Raw genomic sequence first — 20,244 nt, forward strand, 5'->3', positions numbered from 1 at the left:
AATTCAATATTAGAACAGTTCAGACACCTATCCAATTTAAGACTCAAGTAATAATTGAGCCTTAAATCTTATATTATTTGAGGATCAAGAGATTAAAATATTATATTATGTGGCGTGCTTTGATGAAATCTGCAAATATGTTATAATAGGTGTGGTTGAAGGGATAAAAACATTATATTATTATGTATGGCTGAAGAGATGAAATATTATAATATGTGTGGTTGCTTTCGCGAAGTATTCAAACATATTATATTATGCATGTTGAAGAGATAAATATATTATCTGTGGTTGAAAAAATAAAAATGTTATATATTATTTTGGTAAGTATTTAAACATATTACTAAAACTCGTTTAAAATTAGAGTTCGAATTTAATTTGAACCAATATTATTAAGTTTCATAAATTTTACAACTTATTTTATATAAATTAATATTTGAATATGTTTAAAAAAAAAAAAAGTAAAGATTCTAAATATGGGTTTGCGGTTGGAGAGATTAAAATATTTTGGTGAAGTCTGCAAACATTTTATTAATAGTGGCCGAAGATCTTTAAAATATTAGATTAATTATGTGTAGTTAGCTGCTTTGTTAACATTGTGAGAAATTATTAGATTAGACTATTTGACTTTTTGAACCCTTATAATAAAAAATAAAAAAAAATTGTTCATGTCGCGAGACGTCCTCAATCGCAAGACGCAACCAGTATTCGCGAGATGATTTTTTTTTCCGTCTCGCGATTGCCGGGTGCGTCTTGCGAATGCCGGTTGCGTCTCGCGATAGGGGCAATTTCGTCAAAAAAACTCAATCGCGAGGTTGTGTCCGACCTTCTTGCCACTCTGTATAGTAGGTTAAATGATTTAATATAAAATTCATTTTTCAATGATAGTAGTCGATAGTCGATTTAACTCGTATCCTTTATAATTATATTATTAAGTCATTTTATAAGATTCACCGAAAAGTATCTAATTTCTATGTGTATACAAAATTCTTGACTCACTTTATGCTAATCAACATTCCCACAATAACCAAATAAATGTTGTTGAGATTGACTATTCTTGGCCTCTTTATATTCAACAGCACAACAATCCTTCTTCTTACCATCTATTCTCAGTTTTCACTACACAAACACCATGGAAAACATAGAAAAACCCTAGATGATGATAATTAGTCTAAATAAATTAACACTCCTAAAAAATATAATCTTCAAAAATAAGCATACAATAACCAAAACTACTTTCTATCCATCATCAATGTATAAATCTGTTTCAAAAAGAAAAATAATAACAGCCAGACCAGGCACAATCTACAAGTTCACTAAAATCATCAATTCCAAATAGGATCAAATAAAAAATGGTAGTGATCAAATTTATAAGAACTAGAGATGATTCAACTAAAACATTTTTTTCTATCTCCATGATCTTCCAAATCCAAACAAATATTTCTTGACGATTTCTTCTCCTTACAAGTTTCAATCGGCCCTAGAATTGCTGCCGCTGCTTGCTGATGACTGCTTCTTGCCACTATACTTCTGTTGAATGAAAGAACACGAGAATCAGATCTTCTTCGTGTGAAAACAAAACAAGCAGTAAAAATTACCTGTTTTCCCATACTGAAAGGGATGTATTTGTGCTTGATCACATTGCATAATTTGGCGTGTTTCCAAACCTAGCACCGGAAAGTGTTTCCAAATTCTGATAAAAAGTCAACCAATATAGGAATATGTCTTTTAAGTTATATTTCAAAATATTATCTAATCTAAATCAACACTCAAATCAGATATTTAGACCCAGGTCCAAAAAGTGTTTTCAAATGGTATGGAGAACACAGACAATTTTTCACATTCAAAACTACATAAAAACTTTGAAGAACATATTCATTAGGAAACTTAAGACCCAATCAACATGCATATTTTTTTTTTCTCAAAAAATTAAAAACTTGAAATCATCTCATTTGGAGGCCACTTATAATATATTTTAGCACATAGGCCTCCAAGAATCTCTATGTTTCTTTCAGCACAATAATAGATTGAAGCTTCAGAATATATATACACATTTCTCTCCTTATATTCTATTGCTCCATCTGAACTACTTGTTGGACTATACACATTTCTCTCCTTATGTTTGCTTTATTCTAGCTTCCTTTCATTTTGAATATATATCTTAGTCATTTGGACCACTCTATGATAAGTGGCATGTATATTGAAAATATGATCAAATTGTTGAGTACATATTTTTCAAACACTAATAACAATTACATGTCACATTATGGAAATAGAACAAAAGAGAAGAGAAGAGAAGAGGATGTACTTGCCCATTATTAATTGTTTCTTTGTTTTACTGAATTACCCACCCATTTCTCATTCTTCATCATCATCTTCTTCTTCATCCATGTTCTCTAGTTTCTCTACTGGTTGTGCTTCTTTGTATGTCTATAAATAATAATAATAATAATGTAGTCAACTTAACTTAATTATAAAAGCTTGGTAAATAAATAAATGAGAGTGAGTGAGTGAGATAGTACCTTGATAAATAAATGACTCAATGCTTTGTTAACATCACCTTTCCAATTCTCTTCCTTTTGTTTTCTATAATCATAAAGGAAACGACGAAGTCTTGGAGAATCCAAATAGTCGGGAGAGAGTGCCTCTAGTTCAGGACATGTTAACACAGTGAGATGCTGTAGTGATGGCAAGGCCCAAGTATAAGCAACATTACTAAAGCTCCTCAAACCCGATAGATAAAGAAGACTCAATTTCTTAAGGAGTGGAAAGAAATGAGTATTTCCGAGAGAATTACCCACTTCCTTATCATCATCATCCTCTATTATTAATTCTTCCTCTTTCTTCATCACCACTTCCATCATTGGACATTTATTAATAGCTAGTTTCACAAGATTCTTGGCAGTGACTCTACCTATATTCTCCGAAAACAAATATCTCAATTTCCCACAATCAAAGATTTTCAATTGTTTCAAGTTTTGAAACAAAAGGATTCCAAGTCCTGGCTGGTTGATTTCATAGATATGTATTAAATTTCTTAACCTAAACAACCACAATCGTTTTAATACAGGAAACCTCTTATCATGATGATGAGGATATCCTTCTCCCTCTTTCCATCCTAATATATAATTTATCTTTGGCAATCCGGATATCTTCAACTCTGTTAAACAAGGAAAGGAGACCTACATACAAAATAAAACACATTCATTTACATTTACTAATTTAAGATACATATAATTAATCAATAAATCTCATATATAATAATCTTAGAAAATAAATATCTCTATTTTTCACTAGAATTATTGTTAGGTATGTCAAGTTTTGATAAAATCACTCATACTCTATTTCTTCTTCAAAATCATGATTTATGTATTAGTTTTCATATAATTTTTATGGTGTATATACAACACTAATACTATTTTAACTTAGGAATCAAAATTAAGAACAAATGATATAGTACTCTTACAAAACTTATCTTTACTAATACATAGTATTCCTTATAAATTATATTTATTAGTTATTCTCATATTACTTTTTATTGTTAGTAGTTAATTGTACTACACTAATAAATTTAAGAACAAAATTTTAATATTACCTGATAATCATTGTGATAAAATAGTGCACTTTGCGACTTTTTCTCTTCGTCGCCCATATTGTTGACGTCGATGACAAAACTCGCGAGTTCATCTAAGGATTCAAGGTCCAATGTTGACAAATTAGTGAATTCAATTGATTTTCTCGGTTGCCTTTCTTCTGCCTCCGTTGTTACTCCTACTACTCCTTTCAACCTTCTACAATTTTTAATGGTTAACCTTCTAAGATGAGAAATAACCAAGCTATTAGAGAAGTCAACATATTGAAAGTTGTCACAACTATCCATATTCAACTTTTGTAATGATGGTGGCATGCACAAAGTTTCAATATTTGGAATAGATATCATACTCAGCTCCTCCAGGCAAGGCATTTCCAACTACAAAATAATAAATATAATTAAAAATTAATAGAACATGTAATTGTTTTCTTGATTTAATCGAATGTACCGTTTTCTTGTATAACTAAAAATTATGTACTTAGTAATCAGGAAATTTATAGGTGCTCGTACCTTCGTTGGGAAGATAAATTTCTTCAATCCTTTAGCTCCAATATTTTTAGTTTATGTAAATGAATTACATTGATTCCTTTGCAAAAATATTCCAGACTAGACAACTCCCAAAGCTTAAGAGTTTCCATTGTATTGAACTCAATTTTATTGAGTTGTTCTGTCTTATCACAAAAACTAACAACTTCTTCGATCATTTCACATTCTTGGAGAACAAGAACTTTAAGCTTTGTGAGATTCCTTGATATTGATGTAGAACATAAGTGCCTCATTTGATTGCATCCATATATTTCGATACGTCGAAAATTACGTCCAGAAATATGGGGTGATCTGGATTGTGAGTGTGGAAAAAGAGAACCACAATGTTTAAGCACAATATCTTTCAATGATAGGAAGTTGTTTAAATGCATCTTCTCCCCCATGTCAGGATCATCACACAAATATAAATTAGTAACGTCTTTTTCTATTAAAACCCCAAGTTCATGTAAGAAACTGGTATTGTCTCTAACATTCTCTATCCACAGTTGTCTTTCTCCACTTTCAAATTTAATATATTGTCTTCCTCCTCCTATTCTTATCTTGAATTGTGCTAATAATGTTAAACAAGAAAATAGTTTAACACCTCTCGGCACTTGTTCAATGTTGGGTACCTCCAATTCCAGTCTCCACAATTTATGTAACAAATTTAACTCATCAAGTCCTGCTGCATGATTATCTCCACCATTAACGTCTTCTTTTAATAGCCTCCAATCTTTGAAACCATGCCACATGTACCGTTCTTGTAGATTCGTAAGCCTCGAAAGAATACCATTGCTTATGAAACACTTGCACCGAGACAAATCCAACAATTTTAAGTTTGTTAACTCACTTATTTCATTTGGCAAAACTCTTATCTTTGAACTTCGAAGACAAAGGATCTCCAAGCACTTAATATGTCCAATAGAAGATACACTTATTCTCATATTCAAACTCAATCTCTCTAGGGATAACATCTTCAACTTCGATAAGTACGGAAAAGATAAAAATAATGGAAACTCACTAATTTTACCTTGATGACTGACTATATCTAGAACTTTGAGATTATCCGCCCCTCTAAGTAAATTTCCTGGTAATTTAATATTTGGTTGGTGAAAATATGAACTATCCAACCGTAGTAGTTCCAATTTAGAGCCTCGAAATTCCATGGTATTAGGGACTTCTAGATCATTCTTCTTGAACAATATAGAAATCATCTTAGTGCGTGGAGTAACAATATTTTCTAGTTTGTCAACACCATCACACTCAAGAAAATTAATATTATTCTCTTCTTGTTTTGCAATTGAAATTCCCACATCTCTCACCACATCATGCATCTTCACTGCATGTTCTTTAACATTTATTATCAGATTTCTCCTCGTTAGATCGTCTACTAAGGTGTAAACACGGTCACTTATACATTTTAGGTCATTCATACCATTGAAGAGTTGCAAACCCACTGCAAAACGATACAACGTCTCGATAGGAATCTCTTTGTCTTCTTGGAATAAGCAGCAAAGTAAGAACAAGCGTCGGGCATTGGGATCTTCTAAGAAGTCATAACTCGTCTGCACGACATTGTGTATCTTGTCACTGTGTAATTGTTGATTCCGCAACTTGAAAAACATATCCTCCCACGCATATTTTCTCTTTTTTACAAGAGCGCCTCCTGTAACCTCAAGTGCGAGGGGTAGTCCCTTACATTCATCAACTATTTGTCTTGCTATTTTATTCTTCAAAGGGAAATCAGTATCATCATCACCATGTAGACCCACTTTTATACTAAACAAATTCAAGGCTTCTTCAAATGATAATGCATCAAGAGAGAATTCTTGTTTGGTGATGTTACTTTCACCTGACCATAAATCTTTGTTTCTAGATGTGTAAATAATTTTACAGCAACACCCATCATCTGATTTTGATATTGGAAAACCTTTTGCATTTAAATCAAACTCTTTCCAAACATCATCCAACAAGACAACAACTTTCTTGTTACTAAAAGCATTTCGTAAATGGTGTGCTCTTGCAATCTCACCATCTACGTCCTTAAGGGAAGACCCTAACATATGTGCAACTTCTTGTTGAATAGCATTGAAATTGGGACTATTAGAGACAGTGGACATAACTTGAATTTCAAATAAATGATTATAAGAGTCATTTACCTTTTGGAGGACTTGCTTGGCGAATGTGGTCTTTCCAATCCCTCCCATTCCGCATATCCCTATTAACATTGTCTCTTCATCCAGTAGCATCTCAATTATGTCTTCCATAATCTTACTCCGACTCTCGAAATTCAAAGCATCGCCATTATAATCGCGCATATTTATAGACGGCATAGGTAAGGAATGACACGTGTGTGGCAACTGACCACCAGATGATTGAAGTTCGATGAGAACCAAAGATGATTTCTTCCCTTTCTTGCCCAAAGAAAAACGCAAAATTAGATTAGGGCACCATTTGATGGAGAAACACCCTTTTTTAAGGTCCGCCTTATCATTGAGAACACTCTGTGCTTCTACAATCTTTCTATCTGCCTTCCGAATCCACAACTGGGCGCGATCACCCAGAGTTTTCCCCATCTTCTTTTCTGCATCTTCCATTCTTTGTATGTCGCTTCTGGTTGCTTTTAGTTCGTCAAGTCGAGTTTCGAGCTCTTGAATGTTACTGTTGAAACACAAGAGATAGCCAAGTTCTCGTTGTATTGGCTCAAACATCCACTCTGCCATCTTTTTTACTATGTTTTCCATTCGATCCAAAATTGTTTTCCTCTTTCTCAATGTCTTGTTCTCACTCTCTCTCTCTCTCTCTCAATTTCTTAAGATTATAGAACGAGGAAGAAAAATGATTTAAAAAATGACATTGCAAATTTGCAATTAAACCATATTTGGTCCACATGGGAATACATGCAAAGTCTCTGGTCAAGTCTGCAAACATATTATTATATTATGAGTGGTTTTTCTCATGATGCATATGAATGTGTGATTGTTATTATAATTAATGATTCACGCAATTTTTTTTAAGAGATCTTCTTTTTGCCATTATGTATACATAAAATTGTTTTAATGCTATAATAATATAATTAAGTAATCTTTTGAGATCTACCTAATTTAATTTGTTAAAAATATTTAAATGATGAAAAAAAAAATGTAAGAGATAGATTTAGTTTTTAGTTTTTACAAAATTTCGAAACTACATAAATTTGTGTACGGTATATCAATTTGGACGTATTTGTATTTTAAACTAACTATTTTTTAATATATACGTTTCAAATTGCCGGATACAATTTTAATGTACTAAAAAATGTGTAAATTTTTGGAATAGTTTGAAAAAATCGAAAAATAAAACTTTATAAATGTTATAAATTAATAATAAAAATGAAATTAATGTGTTAAAAGTACTAAGAATATAACGTTTTATTTACTTAAAAAAACTTCAAATAACTAATATTGTGATAATTCGAGCTCAATATAACATAATTCAAAATTTGAATGCTATTTTAAAAAGCCAATCAAATTCCAAGCCTCAAATAATAATTGAGTTTTAAATCTTATATTATGGATGGATAAATATTTTAAAATATTATATTATGGGTGGTGCTTAGGTGAAGTCTACAAACATATTATAGTATGTGCATGTGGTTAAAGAGATAAAAATATTATATTATGTTTGGTTGCTTAATTTGGTGAAAATATTATATTATGGAGCAGTTGATTTGGTGAAACACTTGAAAGTTGGAGTTGAATTAGGTTTGAACTTAAAAAAGACTTTATTAAATTTGTTATATATATATATATATATATATATATATATATATATTTCAGATAAATTTTAAAATATTATTTCATCGTAATTAATATTAGAATAAGATATTTAAAACAAGAAAATTCTTAGATAAATTTAAAAAAAAAACTTTAAAATATTAGATTATGTGTAGTTGACTTGTTAATATCACATGGTTACTAATCATTTAAGCTGTTTTATTTAAGACTTTGTCCCACCACCTTGCCACTATGTATGGTAGATTAAATGATTAAATATAAATTCAATTTTTTATTTTATTTTTCAAATGATTAGTACGTAAATTTAAGAATAGGGTTACTGTCAAACTATCGACTTCATTAGGGGTGTTCAATATTTGGTATGAACCGAATATTCGACCGAATTTGAAATCACTGAATTCAATTAAATTGAATTCAAATTATATTTTCGATTTTTCGAATCGAATTTTAAACCGATTCGAATTCAAATACGGTTTTTGGTTTGGTTTTCGAGTTTAGGTTTCAACTCGAAAACTAAATCGAAAACCGAATTCATTTTTATTATTTATTTTTATTATATATTATATAACTTATTAGATATTATATATTAAATTATCACGGTTCTCCTACTAAATCTCTACATTAAATCCATAATCCCTCATTCATTTTCCCCTTTCTCTAGTTGTCCAACCCTCTCAACCGCCATATATTGTCGACGTCGACACTATTTTACTTGCGTTGTTCAATTATCGAATATATATTAGTGTTAGTTACTAAGCTAAGTTTGCGTGATTTATATTTTTTTTATAATTTAAGTAGATAAGATCTCTTTAACAACTTATTTAATTTGTTAACTCTTTTAAAAAAATTATCTTATGGGTAAGTGATGTTCTATATTTGGTTTAAACCAAATATCCGACCGAATTTGAACCGAATTCGAATAAACTGAATTCGAATTTATTCAAATCGGTTCGGTTTTCGAATTTGCTTAAAAAAAAAAAAATCGAAAAATTCGAACTAAAACTCGAATAACCCGAAAACCGAACCGATGAACACTCCTAGCCTTCATCCGTATTCTGATGCAAAAAGAGCCTTATTAAAGATCAATATTGTGAATGGTAAATAAATCATAGTTTTAATTTTGTTTATTCATGGTTTATCTACTATGTAAATTAAGACGATTTCGGTTCTTTAATATTAAATAGTAGAGACCGTTTCAAACAGGAAAGAAGAAGAATTGATTCCTCAATTGTAACCAAATACTTACTTAATCTTGCTTTTGCAAACTATAAGTGTATTGTGAAACATAATTAATTCACATTTTCTTTAAAGTTAAAATTAAAATTTATAAATAGAAAATCTATGAAATATTAAAAATTAAAGTCCAAATTAGCCCTAAATTATCCTTCTATTTTTGTACTTCTTTATCTTACATAATTAAAATTAAACTAAGTGATTTTTTTGCTTGAATCTTACTTTTGGAAATATTGAAAGTTATGATAAAGAACGGGGAAGAAACAAACAACTCTAATTCAGTTGTTAAATTAACATATATTTAACTCAATACCTAGTTTAATTTTAATCCTTAAAAAAATTTTAAATTCTCGTATAAATACATTAATACACGTATGATTTTATTGATTTACATACAATTATTTAAGAACTCTGATTTTTAAATAAATAATCTTTTAAAGTTAATTATGTTTGATTAATTTAAACTAAGTTCTGTTTAAATTGTTATTTAAACTCCCATATTATTATTTTTACATAAATAATTTATATCGCTCCAGATATTTTTAAAATCTTTTAAAACTAAATATTTCATTTTAAAAGATGTCTCACATGTAAATAAAGTTGAAATCGTAGAACCTCGAGCCTCCCCACGATATTCCCCTATATTGTCACGTGTCCACAACACATGATAAACTATGGGATGGGAGATAGATCCTGGGGGTTTACAATGATATTGAACTGATATTTAATCAAATTGGAGAGTCGTGAAAGTTGGTGATTCGTGAGTTGGAGAGAGAAAGTCGGGAGTCGGAACGCCTTTAAAATGAGGGTCCCAAATGAGGGTCTCAAATGAGGTGAGGTTTATATATTAGAGTTTACACGTATTACATATTATGCTGTAGGAGGCAGTCAATATTTCACAGGCCGAAAGTGTCATTTTTGCAAAGTTTATCAAGCGTAAGTCATTTTTCAAATGAGGAGTGAAAGACGGAATTTGGAGATGGAATTGAGGAGGGAATGACATGTCATCACGGCTAGAAAAATGATAATTTGTGAGGAGAGAGAAGAGAGAAGAGAAAAAATTTGTTATTTTTCAGCAAATCAGATTGCACCACGTAATTCTCCCTCCAATTCACCCTCTCAAAATCTTTCTCACACTCATTTTTCTTTTTCGTTGACAAATTATCGGGGTTATTTCGTCAAATTTCTCTATTTATAAGGTAAATAAGGTAATTAAGATTAGATGATGACCATTTAATATTATTTAGCATAGACAGTTTCAAACAAACAAAAAAGATGCATATAAAATAATCGAGATTCTTCCAAATACTTAAATCTTGCTCTTACAAACTATAAGTATATTGTGAAACATAGTTAATTCACATTTTCTTAATTTTAAAGTTAAATTAAATCTTATTTTTTCAAAAGATCTATGAAATATAAAAATATAAAAATCAAAGCCCAATTTAGCCCTAAATTATCCTTCTATTTTGGTAATTCTTTATCTTATATAATTAAATTAAACTTAAGTGATTTTTGGCTTGAATCTTACTTTTGGACATATGATTGAGTTGAAAGTTATGATAAAGAATGTGGAAGAAACAATATGTAAATTAGCAAATATTTAATTTTAATCCTTAAAAAATACTCTCAATTAGAAAATTAAGTAAAAAGAAGCTTTAGATGCCAAATCCGTTCCTCAAAACCCAATAGTATTTAAAGTTTGTTTTATGTCTGGTTTGAGGAATTAGGTTTTTTTTTATTTTATTTGGGTTTTTTCCCAAAAAAACCATGTTTGTATCTAATAAAAAAAGGCTGTATTTAAAAATGTATGACCAAATTACACTATCTTTTAAAAATTAATTAATATAAAAGAAATAAGTAAAAGATAGTTTTAGTATTTTAATAAATAAAGAAACTGAATATATGGTTGAAGTGATATATTGGGTTTAAGATAAATAAATAAAAACAATAACTACTTCTCAAACAAGACCTAGGTGATGCCTAGTTCTTCGTGGTTCCTATGATGTTTGGATTAAACCGATTGATACCATCTCGATTATTTGCGTTGGGCTAAATACTTTGAGAAAATCATATAACCTTTCATGAGAGTAATCGTAGAATTTTCAATGATGGTAAGATTCTTAAAAAAATATATATATAATTTATATGTATACAAAATTTTTGACTCACTTTATCCTAATCAACATTCCACAATAACCTTGTTGAGATTGATTATTCTCAGTTCTCACTTCACAAACACCATGGAAAACATAGAAAAACCCTAAATGATGATAATTAGTCTATTTTTTAAGTACCATTTAGAACAACAGTTGATTATGAGTAATTTGTTCTTAAGAAATACTACTCCAAAGTAAATACTTAATAAATGAACACTCCTAAAAAATATAATCTTCATAAATAAGCATACAATAACCAAAACTAATTTCTATCCATCATCAATGTATAAATCTGTTTCAAAAAGAAAAAGAATAACAGCCAGACCAGGCACAATCTACAAGTTTACTAAAATCATCGATTCCAAATAGGATCAAAATAAAATAGTAGTGATCAAATTTAAGAACTAGAGATGATTCGACTAAAACATGTTTTTCTATCTCCATGATCTTCCAAATCCAAACAAATATTTCTTGACGATTTTTTCTCCTTACAAGTTTCAATCGGCCCTAGAATTGCTGCCGCCGCTTGCTGATGATTGCTTCTTGCCACTATACTTCTGTTGAAAGAAAGCACGCAAGAATCAGATCTTGTTCGTGTGAAAACAAAACAAGCAGTAGAAATTACCTGCTTTCCCATACTGAAGGGGATGTATTTGTGCTTGATCATGTGCATAATTTGGCGTTTCATTGTAAGGAAGAAAAGAACAAACCAATAGCAAAGTAATATGGGCCAAAACACAGGAACGTCAAACATGGAAAAGAAGGTCATGCAAAAGGCTATGCAGAATGCCTTTGTAGTTGCATACCTACAACAACCATCCCAAAAAACAACAAAGTTAATCTGCAGTTGAATTCAATAATGATTCAGACTTGTAATGATATTTTTTTTAAAGTCTTCTTTTTTATCTATATTAATTGTATCCCCAATTTTATTTTATTTGTTCGGGCAAGCTTGGACATGACCCACATTACAATCAGAGTGCTTTTAGTTTTAGTGGGAATCACACTTAAGACTCAAAGTAGTAAGCAACTCAAGGTTATGTATCCCTAATTTAGTTTTCTACATATATTAGATGAAATTAGGAGCAAAGATTAGATCTAAGAAAAGTCCATGTGGAGCCAAATTGGAAACACTATTAGAAGTTACTTCTGGGTCTGGATGAGAAAACGTCAACAAATATACAAATATGTCTTTTAAGTTATATTCTATAACATTTTCTCATCTAAATGAACATTCAGACGAGATACTTAGACAAAAAAAACATTTGTAAGATATTTTATCAAAGTTTTTCGTCCAAACCCAAGTGTTTCCAAATTCAACTTTGTACATTGACAAACCCATTTCGAAGCAATATTAGGAGTTGGGTCTGGATGAGAAAACGTTAACAAATATATGAATATATGTCTAGTTAAGTTATATTTCAAAACATTATCTAATCTAAATGAACCCCCAAATCAGTATTTAGACCCAAAAACATGTTTTGAAGGAAATTTATTGACGTTTTCTCATCCAAACCTAGGTCCAAAAGTGTTTTCAAATGGTACTTAGAACACAGAGAATATTTTTCAGTCAAAACTACAGAAAAGCTTTGAAGAATATATTCATTAGGAAACTTAAGAACCAATCAACATGCATATTTTTTTTCTTAACAAATTAAAAACTTCAAATCAACTCTTTTATAGGCCACTCTTATTTGTTTCTTTACAAGAAGCACTAGTTGCGTTGACATACAAATGTCCATATTACATCATCATAAGGAATGATAGTATATTCTAAATCAGCTAAGCATGCTGATTCACAATTCATATAGTGGCTGGAAAAGACAGACACTCTAGACAAAAAGTCTAAAATGGATGTCAGGAGTTCGAAAGGAGAACAATTCATGTAAATGCAACATAGAACAAAAGGAACAATGTGAGAATTATGGTGAGACTAGAAGAGACCAATAAATTTCATAGGCATTATGGTGAGACTAGAAAAATGCACAAGCTCCTAAAGAAATGAATTCACGAGTCCCAAAAATCTAATGTTGCAGTGGTCTACCAAGGAGGGTATCCCATCACCCAAAATGCCTCAACAAAAACAAGTATAGCCTAATTACATTCACAGTGAGTTATCTGATTCCAATCATTAGTCAGCCATTCTACACTCGAAATTAGCATTCTAATACTTATGAAAAAGGAACAAGACCGTCACTTTCTACCTACAAAGATATGGCATCTAAAAGAAATAGCACTAGTAAGACATTGAGTCATTTTGGTATGCCAATTTTCAATTTTTCCAAAAAAACAAAAAAGTAGAAGTCAGTTGGCAAAAAATAGTGATCAAAATAATTTTTTGTAGCATGATCCAAAATTGTCAAAAAAAATCAATTTTTCATACAATTTTCTCATACAAAAGTTTCATCTAATTCAATCAGCAAACAAAACCATTTTCATTTTTTACTTTTACACCTTTAAAAGTGAATGTGATTGTCACAAAATACCAATTTCCAAAAAGGCCCAACGCAGGTCAGCTAATGTGGACTTGTGTAAAGCCTTTCAGTATATTTTGAAACTTTTCTGAATGCAAGATGATCGAGAAAAGGATGTCTTAGCATACCCTTACTATAAGTTTAAACAAAGTTCTTTCACACACTAAGTCCTATTCAAGCTATCCAATCAAATAAGGGCAACCCTACAAGTCTTCTTTTCCTTAAAGGCGGTCAGGAGTTTCTTGATGTTACGACAAACCTTGCTGCAGAGCAAATTCTAGCCTTCAAGCAGCATTTGACAACATTTTTTGTTGACAAGATTTATTACAGACAAGAATTCAATTATATAATTAAGTTACTAATATACAAATGCAGGTCTTATTATAATCATGAAACATATATTAACAATTAAAAATTTTTGATATCAACAGAGTAAGGAGAACAAATACCAGAACTTAAATTCAGGAAGACGGCGAATAAAAGGCTTGAACTCATCAGAACCTTTAGTAGGCAATAAAGGACCATCAGAAGGTTCCATCTCAGGATCAACAAGTGGTGACAGAAACCCAATTAACAGATTCAACATATAGATCCCAAGACCATAAGAAACAATATAAAACCCCTGAACATAATAAACTCTCAAAGCATAGAGAATAGCCAATACAAATGTTCCAATCCATCTGTAAACCAAATGAGGAGTAGTTTTATCCAAGTAAAACTGAAAAATCCTTGACGAATCATGTCTCCATTGATTCAGAGAAGCTGTAGAAGAAGAACTGTCACCTCCTGTACCCTCCATGAAAGATTCAATTCAGAGTCCTGCAAAAATTACATCAAATTATTTAACAAGTCTAGTGTAAAGTAGCTGGGTTCCATAAAGGTCCGGTTTTTTCTCGATAAAATCGTGTTTGATCAGATCCCGTAATTACAGCAAGGGAAATGAGAGCAAGAACACACATACACATAGACAACTAGTGAAATTAGGTCAAATGATATACCTCAGAAAAGCAGATTTGTCGATCGATTGGTAGCGAAGGATCTAGGATTCTGGTACGGGAAATTGAAAGAGATAAGAGAGAGAAATAGATCAAATTTAGAACCTGAAATCTGAAATCGGAATCGGAGAAGAATGAAATGAATATGCTTTTCGTCAAATTTTGAGAGTTCAGACGGTAGGTAGGTCCCTGTTTGGATAACATTTATATTTCATTATATATATATATACATATATATTATAATTTATGTTGTGAGAAAAATAGTCACATGATAAGTGCTTAGACCTTGTTTGATCTTTGTTATTTGAGGATTTGTCTGAAAATTTTTGTTTAATAAAAATTAAAATAAGAAAGTTATTTGGGTTTTAATTAGTTTAATTATTATTTAAAAATTAAATTTAATAATAATAATATTTTTATTAATAAAATTAGTGATTTAATAATTAAAATAATAATAATGTGATAAATAAAAAATTTATATAAAACTAAATAAAATATTTAAAAATTCTCAGCTCATCAAAAAATATTATTTTATACTCTTTCATTTGTCGCATTACTTAATTTATTAAATAAAATAATAAAATATTTTTATTTTAAATTAATATTTTTATTTTTTCTTATATATTAATACATTTTAATTTTTTATCAAAAGTATTATATATATATTCAAAATCATTATTAATCATTATCCCAAATCAGAAGAATATATTTAGAGGAGCCCAATAAACCACACCTTCACCATTTAATTTTTTATATTTTTTCTAGAAAATTAATAGAGAAGGTTAGTACATATTAATTTGGGTATTTCGTCTCACAATTTAACTAGTGTAATGATATTGTCACTTACTTCATTTGATTATAATTTAATTTTTTCTGAATTAGTTTGTTAACGTCCTTGTCTTGTTGTTTTTGTTTTTTTATTATTTTGAAAATTTTAAGTTTTTTTCTCTATATTTTAAGTAAAAATTGAATAACAAACTTTTGATCTTTTGTGTAAAACTTTAATTGTATACATTGGACCAAAGACTTGATTTTTTGAGAAAAAAAATCAGAATATGAAAATTTGAAATCATAACTTTGTTGTGTGGGTATAAATTTTTGTTTGTTCTATTACTAAATTAAATGAGTCTCCACCAACATGTCATGGTTACATTTGTTATGAGGTTACATTTTATATATTCCTATTTTTTTAAATGTAAATAAACATATGCATCTCATACTGTGGTAATACAATAAGTTGTAAAAAACAATAATTTCAAATTTTCAATTAGAATATAAAGGTACATTTGTATTCAATTTAAGTAGATACTCCATTAATTTTCCTCTTAAGTTCAAAACTAACATTTTAATTGGAGGCAATAATATTATTTTTTTCCAAAATTTACATATTAATTTAGGGTTTTGATTTGTTTGCCAAACATTTTAAATTGGTTCAAGATGAAATATTGTTTCTACTTTATTATTATTTAAATAATATACTTTATTATTATTTTTATCCATAGATGATTGAAATTTCAAGAAGAAATAAGTTGGTTCAAGATGTTAATGGTAATAGTTGTGATTTTCAACAAATAATTACTTTTGTCAATCATCTCCTTAAGTTCTTTTGTAACACTCAAACAAGAAGATGCTGCATCTTTCATTTGATCAACAAGATATTCTACTATCTTATACTTTTTATGTTCAAATGCTAATGGGGTTTTCTCCACCATTGAATAATAACTATCCAAACCGAAATGTAGCTCCATTGAGGATAATCCTTCCCTTTGTTTAAGATCACAAACGAATAATTTAAAGTGTTTTTGCTACTTTTCTTTGTTTCTCCATTGATATTCTTCCGAGGCCAGTTAGGTCGGTTGTGGCACTTCGGGGATCCGAACTCAAGGCTTGAAAGCACACATACTAGTTAGAAGAGACAATGTATAGTTGTCGCATCGACTGGACATGGCTAGAGGAACGAAAACTAGGAGACTAATGAAACATAGAGCTTGATGAATTACCATGATTGATTATTTTTTTGTGTGTGTTTGGTTTATATAACAATAGTCAATTAAGTGTAGTTATTAAGATAAGTAGTAAAATATTTTTTTAACTTGGGAGATTTACAACTTTTGCTTTTATTTATTTCCTATGATGAATAACTTTTTGGGTATTTTTATTATCTCATTTGAATGTAGAAATAGCTATAAAAGAACCTTTATATTAAAATAATAATGATAATAAAATAAAGTTGCACTAAAATAAGTTTATAATGGTATAAAGATGTATAACAATATTTGTATAGTATAAATTATATAATAGTGTTTTAATATTGTGTAGATTATATTTTTACTATTGATATAAATTTATACTTATAGTTCATATTTTCTATAAAATAGTAACTAGTCTTATATCACTTTATTTTTAATATCTTACTATTTATTAATATTATATATAACTTATTATTATATAATATATTAAATATATTTTATTTAATTTTAATATTATTATTATTATTATATATAATCATTTTTAAGATATTTTTTTTAAATAGTTTAATATTTTAATTAAAAATATTTATTTATTTTTATAATAATGTAAGCATGAAAATTTGACCTACCCTATTTTATAAATAATATTATTAATTTATAATAATATTTTGAATTTTTAAATTTAAAATAATCCAAAACGAGATTAAATATCAAACTATGGTTAATTATTGATAATTAAACCCTAATTAGGAAAATTAAATAAAAAATCCAAAAATAATTTGAAAGTTAAAATATTATATTTATTTTATCCAAATTAAATTCAAGAATGATCGAAACTATTTAATTATGATTTTAAACATAAATTATGTATAATTTATAACTTAAAACAATTAAATAAATACCCCAAAATACACAAAAATTCCAAAAAATATTTTGTGGAATTTTTTGGTGAAGAAAAATGCAAGAAAAAGATTAAAATTCGATTTCAAATAACTCATTTATAAAAAAATAAAACTGAAAATATGATGTGGTCGAAATTATATTTAATTGTTGCAGCAAGGATGTCAGCAATTGGATTAGCGTTGAATTTTCATTCAATGCCCAGGAAACAGTCACGCATGCTCGTTGTAACGGAGCACGCGCGCCCTCGATCCACATGGAAACAACTAAAGGGACGTCACACCCGTTAGTCCAGATCGCCCAACGTCAATGGAACGTTAACAGATCGCCAACAACGCGTTTTGGACAGATCAAAACGACTTTGTTTTGATCGTCATCTTCATCCTGCAACCCGCGACGAACTCTGACGATCTTCCAGAAGCTCTAGCTTCTTCGTTAGTCTACCTTATCCTCTGATTTTTTTTCACTCACTTACTCGTCTTATCCTCGCCTTTAATAACCATATACCTAGGATCGACACCTTAGCCTTGAACTAGGCTACCACGAATAAGATAGAATTTAGGGATAGAACTTCAAATCGACAAATTGAACTTGAACTCTTCCTCTTCAACCGACCTAAAGCTATAAATAGTCTTTAAGTGATTCTCTATCAATCGATCAAACAAATAACTCATATTAAAGTCGAAATCGAAGAATTCAAATCCCAACCAAGAACAATTTTCTGAAAAAACTTCTCTGATGATCACAATTTCGATCTAGGCTTCTAGAAAGTTTCCAATGCATCCTTGGAGTGTTCTCCAATCGTTGGTATGCATCCAGATCCTATGTAATTCGATATTTACCAACTTTGATCGGTTTGATCTATTCTAGGATTTAATTGTATTTTTTTTGTTTAGAATCAATCCTTAAATGTTATATGAACTTTCCTTTGAAAGAGATTTAATCAAATCAACCTTAAACTAAAAAAACAAAAAATTAAAATGAAAATCTGGATTTTTTAATATTCATGTTCTTGAGCTTTAATCTTGAATTTTTTTATTCAAATAGCTGCGAGAATCTTCACTTCGGAGTAAGACCAAAGACTGATGTTCTTGAGTTAGGACCAAGACCGAGGACCTGTGTTCTTGAGTTAGGACCGAGACTCAAGACCGATGTTCTTGAGCAAGGACCGACACATCTGACTGAGGTTTCTAACCTTGGACCGAGAGGTCTGACCTAGGACCGAACCTCCCAAGACTAGGACCGAACAACCTCAGTTTAGGACCAAGCCTCCCAAACCTCAGGACAAAGCCCTCTAGTCCCTCGACCGAGTAGTCCAAGTTCAGGACCGAGCCTCCCGAACCCATGACCGAGCCCTCTAGATCCATAGACCGATGCTTTCGAGCCCAAATCCAAACCACTTAGGTCTAGACCGAGCCCGTCCGAGCCTAGATCGTCAAAACCGGACCCAAACCCTATGATTCCGGTCTTAAGGCCTGTTTGGTTCCACTTTTCAAAATGCAAAATTATTTTTGTAATTTTGGAACCCTAATCCATTTTCAAATAATCCTAAAAGGTCAGAAAATGATATTTAAATATTTTCGGAATATTTCCTAAACGAATATTTTGGTTAGACCCTATTTGGAATTTATTTTTAAATTCTAACACTTTTTATGATATATTTTAAGGTTTTTACTCAACTTTATATCAACGTAATCACATGTATGACTTTATAAATAATTTTGTACAATTATTTACGTAATCTAAACTTATCCTTATTTAGGACCTCAGACTACCAATTAAAAATAATAATAATAATAATAAATGTTCTAAATAAATCTTATCATAGAGTCCTTGACGGGCGCGGAGGACATAGCACGAAAGTCTTTTCCCGAACATAACAAAAAATCGAACCCCTTATAGAAACTCTTGTATAAAGTATGTTTGTACATGTACACTCTTTTACTGATTTTTCTAAAATCATTTGGAGACTCTATTTTCAAATAAATAATCTTTTAAATTAGTTATGTTCGATTAATTTAAATCGGTTTTTGCCAGATTATTATTCGTCCCCCAAGATTATTAAAATCTGAATAAAAGTAATTATTTTTACATATTAATTACTAAAGCTCCCAGGCACTTTGCAAAATCTTTTAAAATAATATTTTATTTTAAAAATAATATTGTCTGGCACACAAATCGAGGTTGAAACGCATCGAACCTCGAGCCATCCTGTAATATTCTTTGTATTGTCACGCGTCGTCAAGAAACGTGCTAAGCTGCGGGGAGCGATTCCTATGGGTTACAGATAATATTATTAATTATTATTTTCTATATTTACTTATATTATAAATCATATTATTTATTTTATATATAATTTTTATTTCAAATTTATTTTATTACAATTATTAATAATTAAATTAAGTATAATTTACGGTTTACATCATAACTAATTTTTTATATTTTAATTAAAATTACATTAATTATTAATTTTCAAATAAATAATCTTTTAAATTAGTTATGTTCGATTAATTTAAATCGGTTTTTGCCAGATTATTATTCGTCCCCCAAGATTATTAAAATCTGAATAAAAGTAATTATTTTTACATATTAATTACTAAAGCTCCCAGGCACTTTGCAAAAT

General features: G+C 29.7%; 2 protein-coding genes across 3 annotated transcripts; both read right to left on the minus strand.

The window, feature by feature from the left end:
- Positions 1-1,341: 1,341 nt before the first annotated feature.
- On the minus strand, positions 1,342-14,908 carry LOC124934383 (protein RER1B-like). 2 transcript variants are annotated; one of them, XM_047474907.1, is made up of 4 exons: positions 14,755-14,908; positions 14,206-14,575; positions 11,908-12,088; positions 1,342-1,527 (listed from the first exon to the last, which is right to left on the minus strand). In XM_047474907.1, the coding sequence occupies exons 2-4, from the start codon at positions 14,553-14,555 to the stop codon at positions 1,468-1,470; spliced, it is 591 nt and encodes a 196-aa protein (XP_047330863.1). In that variant the 5' UTR covers positions 14,556-14,575; positions 14,755-14,908; the 3' UTR covers positions 1,342-1,467. The 2 variants fall into 2 exon arrangements, with proteins under 2 accessions (XP_047330863.1, XP_047330862.1); XM_047474906.1 differs by lacking the exon at positions 1,342-1,527 and adding an exon at positions 11,491-11,839.
- On the minus strand, positions 2,356-6,837 carry LOC124933674 (probable disease resistance protein At5g63020). Its single transcript, XM_047474108.1, has 5 exons — positions 4,168-6,837; positions 3,593-3,967; positions 3,066-3,179; positions 2,520-3,002; positions 2,356-2,427 (listed from the first exon to the last, which is right to left on the minus strand). Exons 1-5 carry the CDS (start codon positions 6,835-6,837, stop codon positions 2,356-2,358), a joined length of 3,714 nt encoding a protein of 1,237 aa, XP_047330064.1.
- Positions 14,909-20,244: the final 5,336 nt, after the last annotated feature.

Source organism: Impatiens glandulifera, chromosome 4 (assembly GCF_907164915.1).
Source record: "Impatiens glandulifera chromosome 4, dImpGla2.1, whole genome shotgun sequence".
NCBI classification, from domain to species: Eukaryota; Viridiplantae; Streptophyta; class Magnoliopsida; order Ericales; family Balsaminaceae; genus Impatiens; species Impatiens glandulifera.

Coding starts and splice junctions, on each gene's coding strand:
- LOC124934383 (XM_047474907.1), bottom strand. CDS start 14,555: ATGGAGGGTACAGGAGGTGACAGTTCTTCTTCTACAGCTTCTCTGAAT. Junction 12,089..14,205: donor CTTCCTGAATTTAAGTTCTG/GTATTTGTTCTC, acceptor TGGTTGTTGTAG/GTATGCAACTACAAAGGCAT. Junction 1,528..11,907: donor CCTTCAGTATGGGAAAGCAG/GTAATTTCTACT, acceptor TTCATTCAACAG/AAGTATAGTGGCAAGAAGCA.
- LOC124933674 (XM_047474108.1), bottom strand. CDS start 6,837: ATGGCAGAGTGGATGTTTGAGCCAATACAACGAGAACTTGGCTATCTC. Junction 3,003..3,065: donor ATCATGATAAGAGGTTTCCT/GTATTAAAACGA, acceptor GAAATCAACCAG/CCAGGACTTGGAATCCTTTT. Junction 2,428..2,519: donor TGAGTCATTTATTTATCAAG/GTACTATCTCAC, acceptor TATTATTTATAG/ACATACAAAGAAGCACAACC.